A 15,203-nucleotide genomic window follows, 5' to 3' on the forward strand; every position below is an offset into this window, starting at 1 on the left:
ATATTGGTTAAGACATTCTATAACAGAAGTAAGATCACAGATACATTGAGTAGATACATCAGACTAGACGGAACCTGTATTTTGACTTTCCATTTTTCAGACCAATATGATGCCATGTGAGAACTTCACTCAACATTTGCCGCATGCAGCCAACCTTTTAGCCTGGACCACATTCACCCTCAATTTCACAACTCCAGTGAATGTATTTGGAAACTTCAGTATCAACCTGTACTTTGAAGACAATGCAAATGGCACATCACTTCCTTTGACTGTTAAATTTGCTGTGATGGAATCCCCTTGTCATAATGGAGGAATGTGTGATCGTAAGGAATCAATACTAGAAGAAAAATAAATGTCATGTATTGGGTTCAATGCACAGGAGTACATGTAAATGCCCTTTTACTTATTTTGACAAAAACATTTTTTTGAGGATTTGAATATCTTTCTTTGCAGCCATCAGCATCTTCCCTTGCGCGGACACCCACAGAACCCACAACTTCGACGCGTACTACCGCTGTAATTGTACCGGAGGATACCAGGGAAAATACTGTCAGGAGGACATCAACGAGTGTCTGAGTGACCCCTGCATGCACCCCTACGTCTGCTACAACAACCTGGACCATTACGTGTGTGCCTGCCCCGAGGACAACCCTCACTGCGAGATCCTGCCCTGGATGATCTCCATCATCCTGATCATCATCATCGTCATCATCATCCTGGTGGTGGTCGGTCTGCGCAGACACAAGAAGATGGTCAGGTAAAGTCTGATAAACAACACTAACTGAAAATTCATTTGATTAAGCACTTTTTTTTCTTTTTGGATAACTGTCATTTATTGAATTGGTTTTGCAAAGATTAATTTAGGTTATCTTGAGGAGGTACTCAGAAATATATTTTGTTATTAATATTGTGATTTTGTCTTCTTTTTTTTTCAGTGAGAAAGAATACATGTTAAAAAAGTAAGTTGACCCTCCCGTTTAACTTATATGAAATCTATGATTTTTCTTTGAATAACAGCTGAATTATGTTACCCACGCTGAGCCTTTGTATGTATAATATAATTTGGCTAACTTATTGTTGTGTTTTTACAGTAAATTTGGATCACAGTCTTCCCTGGGATCAGAATTTGACATGGGAGATGACGTTTTCCAAGGTAATTGTGCAGAACATATAAACAGATATACAATGTAGTTTAATTGAACATGAAATAAGGAAAACTTAAAGTAGTCGTTAGTAAATATACATTGAAAAATTTGATGAAGGGATATTGTTACATATTCTAATGTAATAAGAAAAGAACTACCGGATGTATATGGGATAATTTAAATGCATTAATTTTGTTATGCTTTTATATCACAGATGACAAAGAGTTCCCGGATGAATTAGAGGTATGGTACATGAATTACAGTTATTATAGTCTTAAAAATGTTAACTCTGTGATTAAAAGCCTTGCACAAAACAGATTAGAGGTAGAATTGTACAGTTGTTATTTACATTTGACTTTTCATTTTTACAGGGCTTTGAAAATCCTGCTCTAGACATTGAGCCTGACTATGATCCAGAGGAGGAGAGACAGTACTTCAACAGACACACCAAGTCTAACTTCATGCCACTGCTGGACCTTGATGACGTTCCCCCACCCCCATCTTATGAGTTCCCAGAAAATGACCATCCACATCCTAGCACATTGCATGCAATGAATGCATCAAAGGGACCGCTGGGCCGTACATACTTTACCCCCGGGACAATGCCTCTAAGCAGAAGTGGTGCAGACTCTGGAGCCAGTTCACCTGTACTGAAACGCCGCCACAAAGTAGAGCCTGTGGAGGATGACACCACCTCAAGCCCCAGTCCGCAGGATAAAAGGTCCAGGTGTAAGACGCCCGACCTGTTTACGGTCAACAACAAACCCAACGGACCCATCACCCACCCTGAGAATCCATCCAGATCGGCCACTCCGTCGTATGGAAAGCACAACAAGATATTGCCCCAGAGTGACAGTGACTCACCATTGGGTAGTCATAACTCCAGCAGCAACAGGAGTGGTTCCTCCCGGCAAAGCTCCCCACAGACCCAGCCAGGCTCCCCACAGACCCTTGAGATGGCTGTAGCTACAGAGCTCACGTTCTCTGACCTGGAACTGACCACCACACAGCAGACTAATCTGTGATTGGTGGGTACAAACTGACCCCTATAATGGACCATGACAACGAATTTATGATTATTGTCTTTCCTCTTAACTTTTGATATTTTCTACCAGTGAACTTTTTTTTATAATCAGCATATCTGTGATTTTGTGTATGGTATTCTGTACTACCTTTATGTATGTTTTTTTTTTTAACATATTTTGAATTGTTCCGTCCTTGATAAATGAGTTACTGTTAAGTGATATTAAAATATGATATTCCTTTTGAAGAACTACGCATGAGACTTGACTGTGATAAATTTGAAACACTTTTTTTTTATTGGAAAACTCCGTCCATAATAATTACATTGTTTTACAAACTACACATATCACAATTTTCTATGTATTTACTTTTATTTATTCTTTATGAATAAAACTATTTTCTCTCTTTAAAATATTGTTCGTCATTTTATTTGAACATAAAGACATGAAGTGAAGAAATCTTTATAAAACAATGATTTCTGAACAGACACATGGTAATCGGATTGTAGTCACTTTTTAGTCACTGCATAGAAGCTATGCTTCGTTTCATTGCTTCCTTGTTCCTGATTTGTTCTGTTGGGACTAGTCTATTTGCTGCCGTTCTTTAGCATTCAGTCGTATGCCGTTCAGTGCCCTCATCACTGCCACTGCATTATGCTCCACTTTATGTTCCTTATCCAGTGAGAATGAAAATCTAAAAGTGAAGAGAGAGAAAAAAAATGGTCAGTAAACTGTCAGATTATAATCTTTATATTCATAAGTGTGCCTACAACTGCTTTCTGTGTGTTATATAACTAAATTGTGAACATTTTAAATACGTTTGCCCATAGTTAAAGGAATGCAGTGAAAATATCTATAAAATTCAACATTAAAGCGGGTCTATTAAAAATTCCAATGATTTTATACGTTGAATCTAGTTGTTAGACTTGCCTGTGAAGAAGTTTGGCTAGGACTATTTTTTCCTCATTTAGTGCAAAGTGTTGTCCGATGCAATTTCTGTAGAAAAAATTAAGATCTTCATTGTTACCATTATTAAAGCATGCATAAGTCAAAAGCAACCACCTCACTGTCAAGATACCTTGGCCCTGCAGAAAACGGCAAAAATGCAAAAGAATCTAGCTTGGCGAGATTGTCTTTGGAAAACCTCTCGGGTTTGTACTGCATGTGGTCCGGGCCCCACACGGCCGGGTTGTGGTGGAGACACCAGATATTGGCCACCACAAAGGTTCCGGGGGGTATCGTGTGGCCCTCGATGTTAAGTGGCACCGTGTTGTTTCTGGCGACGAAGGGAACAGGGCAGTGTAGACGCATGCCCTCCTTGATACATTGTGTTAGAAACGTTAGCTTGCTTAAATCTTCCCTGCAAAATAAACAAATTGTAGGCAATTTTGTCTCCCTGTGTAAAAAATGTCTTCCTATGTGGGTCCAGAAGATTTTTTCCGGGGGTGGGGGGGGGATACTTTTGTTTGCCGTAAGAGGTGGGTTTCATGCATATTTTCAGTAATCAATTTTTTAAGTAATTTTAAACGCCAATTATGCAAGTTAAAATTCTCCAGGGGAGTCCAGCCCCAGCCTCCCACCTGATCTCCGCAGTCCTCATTATATTAATTGCAGAGAACTTTTAAAATAAGCAATGCATAGGAATTGCATACAGTAAGTAAAATTTTCCATTTTTACAACTAGCAAGCTTGGACTTAAATCTGTTAACGAGAAGATTTTTATTGTGTCATACCATCCCAAATCTCCATCCTTAGTCTCTGATATAACCCTGTCTATTTCTTCCTGACATTCGATCTGATATTCCGGGTTTTCGGCGAGTGAGAACAGAATCCATGATATTGCACTGGCTGTGGTATCGTGGCCTATCAAACACGGTATTCAAATTAACATACTGATCAGGAGTTATTATAATTCACTAAATCTCAAAACTGAAAATAACGCTACATTTTTTAAACATTGTAATAATGTACGTGGTAATGGTGAATACTGTACCTTCAAATAGGAAAGTGTCCACCTCATTGCGAATTTCCTCGTCAGAGAGCCCCACCCCGTTTTCGTCTTTTGCCGTGAGGAGGATGTCCAGAAAATCTAGGTAACGCTTGGACTTCAGATCTACGCCTTCCTATTGAAGAATCAAATTCATTTTAACAATATTAAGTTGTGATTTCCAAAGATAACCGTTGGCATTCTAATCAGACAACTTGTTAAAAATTTAAATCTGTAGTCCTTAAAAAAATTAAATATTTTGCTACTAGAAAACTTCTTTGTTTCCTTATTTATCATCGTCTTTAATAATGTTACAGGATTTTTTAAATTGATAATTAAAAGAACGTTTACAAGATTAAGAAACTTTAATTTAAATATAGTCGCTAGGTTTCCTCATTGTTTTTCAATTTCGGGAAAAAGATGGGGTCCGGGGTACATTCTAGATCTAGCAGCAGAATATGTTTATTTGGTATATAGAAATTTAAAATTTAACAAACAAATTTTCATATACTTGTACAATCCGATGTTTCTCAGATGAATGGTATGAAACAGTGAAGTCATTTTAACGATAATTTCAACTTTTTAAAGTCATATGTCATGGGAATTCAAAGACATAAGTAGTAAAAAGACGGTGTAGCAGAAAGGCGGGATTTTTTCCTAAACGAAAAAAGAACCCGTACCGCATTAAGTGTCTTTCTAAATATAGACACTGCTACATTGACGACTTTATTCATATATTGCGGGTATTGTCTGTATGAATGCAAAATATCCATCAAGCATTTTTTTTAATCGAACACGGCAACCGCCAGTCAATGTGTTAATATAAAACAACTTGATTTCTACTTCCTGCAGGAAAAATAGCATAGGAACTGCAACACTTCCTAATGCACTTTGCATTATTTCAGGCATAAGGAATCATTCTTTGAGTATTATGAGGTGATAATTTTGGTCGGGGCGTGGTCAAATCCAATAAAGTCCGAACAGCAGCATGATAGCCTTGATCACGCTGCGACCGAAATTAACACCTCCTAATATTCAAAGAATAATTCCTTATTACTTATATTTATATTATTTCCAATTTTTATACTTTAAATCAACATTTTATAGAACCACTATATTTTTCCATGTAGCACATGCTATGTATTACTACGCGGCGCAGCCAATGCCGTTTTTCGGTTATACTGAAAAACACGCCCATTTTATATCGCTCACCTTTTATGAAATTATTGGGCTATATGCTTCAAAATTGATTCGTAATGTTATCACAGATAAAGACAGTTGAAAATTAAGGTGCGTTTGCAATGAAAGAAGTTTATACCAGCTCCTTCCGTCTCTTCTGCATGACGTCAGCTGCTATGTCGTGGACATATTGACAGTTCTTCTTGAAACGTTTTCCATCCGCTGTGTTATAGTAGATAAAATCAGGGTACAGCCAAGGGGATCTAATCATTTGTAAATAAATAAATAGATAAATAAATAAATGTGGCATGCCCCAGGCATTCTACATTCTCAATTCTATCAAATAATATTTATGATGGGTTTCGGAAATCTTAGGTTCTTGTATCATTCTATGTACCTGTTTCTGTAAAACCAAAGCTCTGCAATCTCGTTGACTGCTTTTACATATGGATGGACCTCGCCACTGTAAAAAAAAAAATACAAGAACTGTTGTACTCTGGTGCTCTTGCTACACAAACTTACCTAGTAGACTTATTGAGTATTAAGTGAATACATTCTGAAACCAGCATAAAAAGAGTGACAATTTGTTTTTAGATGTTGGAATACCACATGGATGTCACCAATTATAGAATGATGGATATATATAGAAGTTTTGGCGTATGAGACAATGAGTTAGATTTGTTTAGCCGCCTGGGTGCTTACGTTTGCTCCTGACAATCTGTCTGGTAAGAGAAGGCACACCTCAGTATGATGTCCAGGGTACACAGACACACCTGACTGAACACCTCAAAGCTCTTACCCTCCTTAGCAAACCTTTGTATGTTTCTCTGAAATAAAATCCAATCAGATGCCTGACAATGCATTTATCCATATTGATTTTATATACGTACACAAAATTATTATTCGGGAGAAACGTATCGGTAAATAATACATCATAGGTTTGTCATTGTAAAATTTAATGTTAATTTCTGATTTTCTCTGTTTACGTATGTGACAAGGCCGTTCACGTTTAATTTGTTTATGGTGGTTACCTCCAGCAGACCTGCGCATTCTTTATATACGCCAATGTAGGGCTTGAGGATGTCAAAATGGAACGCGGGGGTCAGTAACCGCCGAGATCTTGCCCACCTCTTACCCCCGGCGATCAGGAGCCCCTCCCCCAGCCAGGGAAGGGCGTGCCGATAAGCTCCTCCAAATCCAACGGGCTTTGGGTCTACAATATGTTATTAAGCAATATTTATAGGTTTTCAGATAGCCTAGAGGGTGTATATAAAATTCGTCTTGTAAGAATGGTGCGCAAATATTCCAATATGTATAAGGAATACTGAAACGCTGTATGAAAAATAGCTCTAACTATATTGGTAATTATTCCGAACCCTGTTCCCATGTTCAAATGGAATCTCTTACCTGCCCCTTTGAGGAGAATTTTGACGGTGTCTGGGTGGTTGAGGGTACAGGTCACTCTTGTAGGCCCGAAGTACGTGATGAAAAATTTGGGGTATTTGGTTGTCCATTCTATGGCTCTTTGGAGTCGTGCGTTGCTACCTCCTTTGCCCAAAAACTGCATGGAAATAAGTATTCATCAAATTTCTAAGTGATTTACGTACACTTGATATAAACTCTGGAAACACGTGCTCTTCTTTCTCTCATCATTCTCTCTCTCTCTCTCCGGTATAGACATATGACGGTGTTAACCCTATGATATGGAGAGAGAGAGAGAGAGAGAGAGAGAGAGAGAGAGAGAGAGAGAGTGAGAGAGAGAGGTTAAAGATAAATTTAAGTGGCTATTTCTATAAAAAGAGAGGGTTCTTTAGAGGGATGCGTATGTCCTATATATATCTTTGTAGCAGAGAGAGAGAGAGAGAGAGAGAGAGAGAGAGAGAGAGAGAGAGATGTCTTATACGCATCTCAAGAGGAATAGTACTTACGAATTTCATGTGACCCAGCAGCCAGTGTTTTCCTTCCGGCTCCGGGAAACCCCTGAATGCATTTCTCAGGCTTATAATACGTATTACGAGTTTCAGCAGTAAAATAAAGACAAATGTTATTACCCCTACTACTGCAAATCCTATGAAATTGTCCTTAAGCAGACGATACACATTCACTACACCCATATTGTCCGATTAGTGTGTGACACACGATCAGCGAGTGTGTGACCACTTACACGTAAACTAAACAGTCTCATGGACTATATATTTAGTGATAAACATTTTGTGTTTAGGGGTCAAAATCTGGAACACATGCATGGGTTCATAAAGTAAGTGCGCATATATTTCACCTGCAAGGAAAGTTTTCTTTATATACGCTGGTATTTTCATATGAATAATTAAGGTTTAAAAAATCTAAACAATACCGTATTCTAGTCCAAATACATGCACATTAACCCATTTATTTTTAGATTACAAACTTTCAATCAACAATTACAGAGTATAATTATGATTATTTTAAATACTGACATTTATATCTTTACACAACAGGTGCTTGGGGAAGAACCCCCCCTCCCCCCCCCCCCCCCAAACACACATATATTCCTGAGTTATTTTTTCATTACTTATTTTTACATATCTTGATGTCACAATTATCGTGCGATAAGCTATGTATGAACAAATATATACCACTGGTATAAAAAGAATACAGTTGTATATTTATACTTTTTGATACATACATGTAGCTTATTTCGCGTTAATTGTGATTTTTTTAAGTGTAGCATCAACATATGTTTTCAAAGTATGATATGAACAAATAAGTCGGGAATGTGTGTGTGTGTGGGGGGGGGGGGGGGTACTATCTCCAACCACCTGTGCTTTATACCATATGATAGCAAACGAAGTCAAATCTTAAAAACAATTCCACGGTGCTACATTTTAATTCATGTAATTTGATATGTCCATATATGGATGAATAATGGAGCAACATGCATATGTATGCATACAAAATATCACTATACGTGGACCAATCATAGGGAACGGTTATCACATTCTCAGGTGCTTCAGTCCTGAAAAACAAATACATATTATAAATTCTTATTTTGTATAAAAATATTAATGGTTTCCCCTCTAGAATCACAATAATAGAAATCCTTTATCATGTAACTGAATACGTTAAATTATTTATCTTACACTATTTAAAACTTTTATTCAACACAATACATGTATTCGAATTTTCAAGTCAGTTCTCTTTTGATTTTACTTACTTTGTTTATTCCATCGATAAATCGTTAATATAATTTGGCTGATATCATATTTTCTACATGAATTGGAAAATTTGAAATTATGAATGTAACATTTCCATTGCAATCAGGTTTGAGACAAATTATTTAACTATTGATGATTTGTCAAACCATTACCATACCTGCCACGGCGCTCTGAAATCCCGCGTTGTAATCACACGCGACTTCGTTGCTGACGTAGTCCTTCCTGTCGTCTGTGTACTGGTCCTGACCGTTGGGGCCGCCCACCAGAGCACCGTACAGTGTGTGGGGGTTAGGGCCGGGCTGTTGTTGGTCCGCGAAAGAACACGGGGAGGGGCGGCTTGGACAGGAACTGAAGAAAGCGTACAGATACAGTATACATGTACATCAAGGAATTAAAAAGCCCAAATGTTTCGCAAAACAACAGGCATGGCAATAAATGTATGTTATGTTTTATAATTATTACTAGCATGATATACTTATTCAACCGAGTCAAAAGAATTTGTTGAAAAACTTGCATATTTAACCCCCTCGTATAAATGCTACTGTATAGAATACATGGACTTGTTTTGTGATTAAAAAATAACGACGGAATTAAAATAATTTTACAGTAACAATTCTTAGTGAAAAATGAATGTGTTTCTATAATTGCACTCAAATCCGATCCATTCCAATTAAATACATGTAGCATGTTTAGCTAGTGCAAATAAGTACATGCATGCAATGTTATTGGAAAAGCAAGACCTACAGGTATATAAGTAAGTATTTGAAAATATTTTTGCCTAAATTGCAAGTAATAATACAGAGTAGTACATCAATTTTAGATAACCAAAGTGCAGAGATTTGCATCACTTGACATCAATTTATCGAACATATATGGGTAGTTTGCACCTGACACCGTAATCATATGATTAGTTTGTTATACCTGGACCTGTGATGAGGCCGCTGGGGAGGGTTGGTCCCGAAGCCGACCACAAAGCTCCTGCCTGTGTCCCCCAGGGCGTACCCTATCTGTGACCTCGCCCACTGTCTGTATTGGTCAGGGTGTACCCCCACATCGGCCGCCAACAACGCCATAAACGCCATGTTGGCTATAGAAAAATTAATATTGTTAAAAAGTTTGTTTAATGCAATAAGCTCCTTGGTTTTCCGAATTGTGTGTATAATTCTATCCTCATACATCTGTATGCGCCAGTATTTAAGTATTAAAAAAATTAATTTCATAAGCTTTTTTTTATTTCCAAGATTTCTACTTTAAAAAGATATAATATGTAACTTATTCACACCATCGTACATGTATAGGACTGAATGTCTGCAGGTTTTAGATTCTAATACAGTCGTGTCGGACTATACCGAAAATACGTATTCGTTCGTTAACTGGAAAACAGACTCGAAAGTCAATTAGATATTAAGTTCCTTTTTCTTTACGGACAAATAAAAATTCAATTGATTAATATATACGTACAAGCGTATCGGAGAGAGCCCCATTGGGACCGGAAGGCGAGCCCCTTTGGACTGTACGGTACACTTCCGCCCGGCATCCAGTCGGTAAACGTAGCCTCGATATCATTTTTGTAAATGTCTCTTCCGGTCATATTGTAAAGCAGGATCTTAAATTACAAGAATTACCACGATAAAGGATATATTTAACCATAATACTGGAGACATTTTACTATTTCCCTGGAGACATTTTACCATATCCCCGAAGATATTTTTACCATATTCCCAAAGACAATTTACCATATTCCCGGAGTACTTGTCGTCCCAGGACTGCCCCCAGTCCGGACCCGTAATATAGTACTGCTCCGCCCAGTTCAAATATTTAGTATCATTCGTGACCCGGAACAGCCAGGCGGCGCCCCAAGTCAGCTCATCTTCATATTTATCAGACCTACAGAAAGAAAAGAAAACTGTTTAGCTACTTTATGTCCTCCATGAATATCTTATTAAAATATTAGTATTGTACAATACTATATATTTTACTTGAAAATTAAAAAATTCCAGGTTCCTTACCTGATTGCAAGAGGGCTGCTTTTACATTATACATGTATTTCATACGTTTACTGAGTATTCAAATGTATTACATTACATTATCACCTGTAATAAGCAGCCGCCTGATTGACGCTGTCAGTGTATCTAGCTTTGTGATGAACCGCGAAGTCATACAGCTGCTTGGAATGAGTCAGCAGTTTTTCGGCAAATTCCGGATCTACCAAGAATATAATATAGATATTAGATAATAAATTACTTATGAAAGAACTGAAATTTGAGATTAATTTAAAGTTAATTCTCACCAACCCTTTTCTTTGAAGACTAAGTGGGATACAGCAAATGCAGCTGCGTACTCGGCAGCTATGTCACTTCCTGGCCTGTTTGCGGTGATTTTGTACGCAGGTCGGGCCATCGTCATGTCTTCCGGTCTACCCCAATATCCATGGTCTGGTCCACCATCACCGACCTTTTATTTCAAACCATCATTTAGTTCAATATTAGCAAAAGTTAATGATGTACTTTTAAAAATTCAGTCTCAAGCTACGGCCCTTTGTCCACAGCCTTTTCTACACAAAGTCACTTGGGAAAGAATTGCTATTATAATATTGGCTTGCTTTAGTTTGCGACAATGACCAAATCTTAAGACACCCAACTTCCAGAAACCCCCCATTTGCTGGCTTGCCCATGGAATTTGAAGGGCTTACATTCATATTTTACCTGAAGTCCATGGAATTTATGACATTTGAAGCGCTTACATAAATATTTTACCTGAACATACAGTTCATTTGGACCCGTGTGACATTTGAGCATCCACTCAAGCGGCCACCGGATACAGTCGTACATGTTCTCCAGCTGACCGCTGTGTTCATACGCGTCTTTGTATTCCAGGAGGCCCCAGGCCAGGAGGGTTGTGGAGCTAGCCATCGGGAATCCGAACTTGATATGATCGCCAGCTTATCCAAAAACGAAAAATCGAACATTATTTCTGTTTTCTTTACAATTTAACAGTAACTGTTCCTGCCAAAAAAGAAGATGTATGGAAGATCGAATATTCATTTGTTATGCTTACTAACTTGTTATGCCTCCCTTTGATAATTTTGTTAAATATATTGGTTTGTATTTTTGCTCGATATTAATAATGATAATAGATTATTTTATTATTAAAATTCTGACACTGATTTATGGTTTTGGTCAGTTACCGTCGTACCACCCTCCGGTCAGGTCCTCGCCGTTGTCGCCGTGGTCGGTGAGGGCGGAGTCCCCCCGCCACGGGATCCTGTTTGTGGGCGGGAGTTTGCCGGAACGCTGGGCCTCGTAGAACAGAATGGACTTCATTAGGACCTCGTCATAATTATACTTGGTGCCGTCAGCTGTGGAGACAAAATGTTTGACGTCATCACTGCCACGTCACGTAAAGTTTAAGTTAAAATGGCAAAGAAATTTTCACGCGAAAGTTCATTTTACGTGAATTTTAGAATATGAAAGACGTTAAAAAGTTTTCTTCAATGAAATGTGCATACACGATTTCAGTTTTTATACAATAAAATGGTTTCTTTGGCGATTTTTGCGGGATATAAAGCTGGCAACATTGCAGAAAAAAAATACATAACCCGTGTTAGCGTGTTATGTAAAAATTTTTATGCAATGATCGCTCAAAACCCGCAATTTATTGTTTATATTCACATCTTTCTTTTGACAAATTCATAAATTCATTGTAAATAGTATTGATTTCACTAAATTACCGTTAATGTACATAAATACGATAGCTAAAAGAATCAGCCAAATCGTCTCGTATGGGAATTTGAGTCTGACATCATCATGATTATTTCGCGCAGTCCGTGATTATTCTTAGGTCGCTGTAGGTTTCGACCAATCAATAAAAGGGACGTGTAGATTTCAGTCCTGTTAGTTTCTACACCTGTTCTATAAAGCTATGAATTATCTGTAAGTTTCCATAAGAAATAGAGGGAATCGTACTCGGTAGATGTAAATATATTAAAGTGAATGTTCTTTTCACGTTATTTGACTCTAAAGTTTGGCCCAAATTCTTGCCTGTTCTTTGGGTAAAAGAACTGTTTTGTAAAAGTATTCAAAAAAGTCAAAATACATACTTAAAAATACAAAAACAAAATGTTACAAAAAGAACGATTCTAACCATCAACCACTGTTGGAACTACTTGTGAATCAAACGACAGATCCACAATGTCTGCTGTTGCCGTAGGTTCCGTGCTTCCGGTGTAATGGCCGCCGATCTGAATATCAAGTGAGCTGCCTTGTTTCACGATGCCCTTATCTGCTTTGTTCACCAGGAGAATGATTTTGTTGTCGGAACTGGTTCTTTTTACAGAACCAACGTATTGCTGAATAGAAACCAACACTTTATAGATTCGGTAAAGCTGAAGGTTAAACAAACTTAAAAAATAATTCCAGAAAATCTTTCATTAGAAAAAGGATGTTAAAAAGAGAGGACTGCCAATTTCTTGAACCAAGTTTTAGCATTTTTACAATGCCATGTCTTTTGTTACGTTCCTCGCATTAATACATTTGTGTATGAAAAAAAGAAATATAGAGCTCTTTATTATAGGCATTGATTGGTCAGCCAAATAGGACCTTACTTGTATATCAGTTACTGGTACATTAAAGGTAATAATGGCCTCCCATCCAATCAGGTCCCCGTGGGTGATGGGGAGGATGAAGTGACCCTCGAAGTTCCCGCTCCAGGTGTGGGTCTTGGTCATCGGAACAGTGGCCGAGTTATCCGCCAGACACAGCGGCGTAACCACTAGCAACACCAGAACGAGGCTCGAATCCATCATCTACCGACCAGCATTTACAATCAAAGAAAATTTCATTCAATCATTTTCAGAAAATTCATCAAAAAATACTTTATTTTCTTGTCAATAACTTGTAAAACTTAACAGCTGCAGTTCTTTTTTTCCAATCAAGGTTGCAGTTGCAATTACAACTTTGCCTTGAGTTGTTCAAAGACAGAAAGTACTGAATCAAATTGTGTTTGTACGATTGGTCATTTTGGCCGTGTTTTATTAATTTTCTGGAGATTGGACAAGTAAAAACAGAGCTGGTTAATACTAATTACCAGTACTTTAACAGTTTGTGTCATAAAAACAAATGTATATTAAACATTTAGCCAGTTCATGTTTCCTGATAGTTTGAATGCCGAGTAATATCAAAGAACTCCAACTTACCTTACTGCTGTTTGCCAATATTATCAAATCCTTAGTTATAAAATGTAGATCAGTCTTATCTGGTGCGAGGTGAATCGTTTGTTGTCATTCTGGATATTAACTTTATTTATTCATAGTTTCAGAATTTGTGAACAATGTGCACATTGATCAACCGTTAACGAATGGCGCTAATATTAAGACAACCGTAGATTTGCAACACAGCGGTGGTTTTCCCTCAATTTGTTTGGCATTCTAAAGCCACATGTACATTTAAAAGAATTGACGTCGTTAACTTGCTGACACATCATACTGAAATGATGCTTTTGGGCCTCATAAAGAGCACATGTGAAAAGGGGCTAGCGAACCTGCTGAAAAGAAGTTCAATTTTGAAAAAAATGCATTTAGGTTTTCTATTTTGCGAGTTAGATGAGTGGTTTACATATTGCAATTGTCATGCTGTAAATTCAAAATTTACAACATGACAATATGATCAAAAAATATCAATCTTGCGTTATTTTATGAACAATGATTACACAATTCTTATTACTCAGTTATTTTTTCCTTTTGTAGCTTATGCAAAATTGCAATTATATATATTCCTCAAAAGTATGTGCTTTTCTATAGAACACCATAAAATTTCAGTCAAATAAAAAACACAAACCTTATGGTACATTTAAGCTGTTTGTGTTCTAGGCTGTTACATTTTGATCAGGAGTACCATCTAGTAGTTTGAATTATTTTCACAAGATTTAGCCCTTGTTTTAGTTGTAAACTTAAATATGTTAAATGACCTGGGCCAAGGATCATGAAGCAAACTTGGACTCAAGTGAAAAATTATAAACTGTCTTAATGCCTCTTGATTAAAAACACTGACAAAATTGAAATGCTATTAAAAGTGTCTTGATATAATGTTGTTAATTAGGAATTTCAATCGTCATTTTATGATAAAACATTATATTATGACTGATGGAAATGTTGACTTAAGTCTGAAATTGCTTCATGATCCTGAGGCCAGGTATATTTTTTTTTAAATCACCCAATGAGAGAGAGAACAAATGAACATATCTGTACCAATATTTATTTTGAGTCTAGAGTTGCCTCTCTTCATAGTGAAACAAATGTTTATCATTTAACACCAACAGTGGGTTAATAAACCAGGAAATGCATCTGCTGCACATTGTATTGATTTTACATCCTCACAACTCGGTTGGCTATATAAGCTTGAGTTTGCGTACTATTCCTAAACTGATTTATTGCACTTAATCTTTTCCTGTTGGTATCTATAAGCACCTTTCGACAATATGTGGGATTTTATTAAGAACTCAAAACAGCTAAATGAAATAAAAATGTCCAATTACCTAAAAGTAAATGAAAACAATTGTTTGGTATTGAAAGCCTTTAAAAATCTTGCATACCAGTAATAATTTTAATGTCAGATGCCAAATTGTCGGTAAGGTTAAAACTAAATACACTACGCATATTCAACTGACCATTTATATAATAA

The 15,203-nt window shown here is 37.1% G+C and overlaps 3 protein-coding genes across 4 annotated transcripts in view; 1 reads left to right on the forward strand and 2 right to left on the reverse strand.

Moving 5' to 3' along the window:
- The window catches only part of LOC105325414 (uncharacterized), a 50,827-nt gene extending 48,247 nt beyond the window's left edge, over positions 1-2,580 (forward strand). Inside the window, exons 121-126 of the mRNA XM_034482695.2 lie at positions 101-323; positions 454-757; positions 936-959; positions 1,092-1,153; positions 1,360-1,388; positions 1,517-2,580. Coding sequence (XP_034338586.2) covers positions 101-323; positions 454-757; positions 936-959; positions 1,092-1,153; positions 1,360-1,388; positions 1,517-2,170 — 1,296 coding nt within the window. The 3' untranslated portion in view covers positions 2,171-2,580. The remainder of the gene's footprint in view (positions 1-100; positions 324-453; positions 758-935; positions 960-1,091; positions 1,154-1,359; positions 1,389-1,516) is intronic.
- On the reverse strand, positions 2,521-7,446 carry LOC105325408 (ultra-long-chain fatty acid omega-hydroxylase). The gene is made up of 11 exons (XM_034482698.2): positions 7,261-7,446; positions 6,740-6,893; positions 6,364-6,545; positions 6,035-6,159; positions 5,730-5,795; positions 5,472-5,595; positions 4,160-4,289; positions 3,900-4,029; positions 3,246-3,527; positions 3,098-3,163; positions 2,521-2,861 (listed from the first exon to the last, which is right to left on the reverse strand). The coding sequence occupies exons 1-11, from the start codon at positions 7,444-7,446 to the stop codon at positions 2,750-2,752; spliced, it is 1,557 nt and encodes a 518-aa protein (XP_034338589.2). The 3' UTR covers positions 2,521-2,749.
- Positions 7,447-7,478: 32 nt separating this feature from the next.
- Positions 7,479-13,783, reverse strand: LOC105325338 (endoglucanase 4). 2 transcript variants are annotated; one of them, XM_066079110.1, is made up of 13 exons: positions 13,721-13,783; positions 13,130-13,330; positions 12,670-12,874; positions 11,714-11,884; positions 11,283-11,467; positions 10,821-10,980; positions 10,620-10,731; positions 10,263-10,413; positions 9,988-10,132; positions 9,448-9,613; positions 8,684-8,874; positions 8,265-8,327; positions 7,479-7,610 (listed from the first exon to the last, which is right to left on the reverse strand). In XM_066079110.1, the coding sequence occupies exons 2-12, from the start codon at positions 13,328-13,330 to the stop codon at positions 8,305-8,307; spliced, it is 1,710 nt and encodes a 569-aa protein (XP_065935182.1). In that variant the 5' UTR covers positions 13,721-13,783; the 3' UTR covers positions 7,479-7,610; positions 8,265-8,304. The 2 variants fall into 2 exon arrangements, with proteins under 2 accessions (XP_065935182.1, XP_011423159.3); XM_011424857.4 differs by lacking the exon at positions 7,479-7,610 and having other exon boundaries at positions 8,180-8,327; positions 13,721-13,741.
- Between the last annotated feature and the right edge of the window lie 1,420 nt (positions 13,784-15,203).

The sequence above is a fragment of the Magallana gigas genome, chromosome 3 (assembly GCF_963853765.1).
Source record: "Magallana gigas chromosome 3, xbMagGiga1.1, whole genome shotgun sequence".
NCBI lineage: Eukaryota > Metazoa > Mollusca > Bivalvia > Ostreida > Ostreidae > Magallana > Magallana gigas.

What these genes read in the sequence shown, in the direction of transcription:
- LOC105325408 (XM_034482698.2), bottom strand. Translation starts at nt 7,446, where the DNA reads ATGGGTGTAGTGAATGTGTATCGTCTGCTTAAGGACAATTTCATAGGA. An exon ending in AAGGATGGAGATTTGGGATG is followed by an intron (nt 3,528 to 3,899) that starts GTATGACACAAT and finishes TTTATTTTGCAG; the next exon opens with GGAAGATTTAAGCAAGCTAA. An exon ending in CTAGCCAAACTTCTTCACAG is followed by an intron (nt 2,862 to 3,097) that starts GCAAGTCTAACA and finishes CTTCACTTTTAG; the next exon opens with ATTTTCATTCTCACTGGATA.
- LOC105325338 (XM_066079110.1), bottom strand. Translation starts at nt 13,330, where the DNA reads ATGATGGATTCGAGCCTCGTTCTGGTGTTGCTAGTGGTTACGCCGCTG. An exon ending in TACCAGTAACTGATATACAA is followed by an intron (nt 12,875 to 13,129) that starts GTAAGGTCCTAT and finishes GTTTCTATTCAG; the next exon opens with CAATACGTTGGTTCTGTAAA. An exon ending in CGGCCTCATCACAGGTCCAG is followed by an intron (nt 8,875 to 9,447) that starts GTATAACAAACT and finishes CGCTTTCTTCAG; the next exon opens with TTCCTGTCCAAGCCGCCCCT.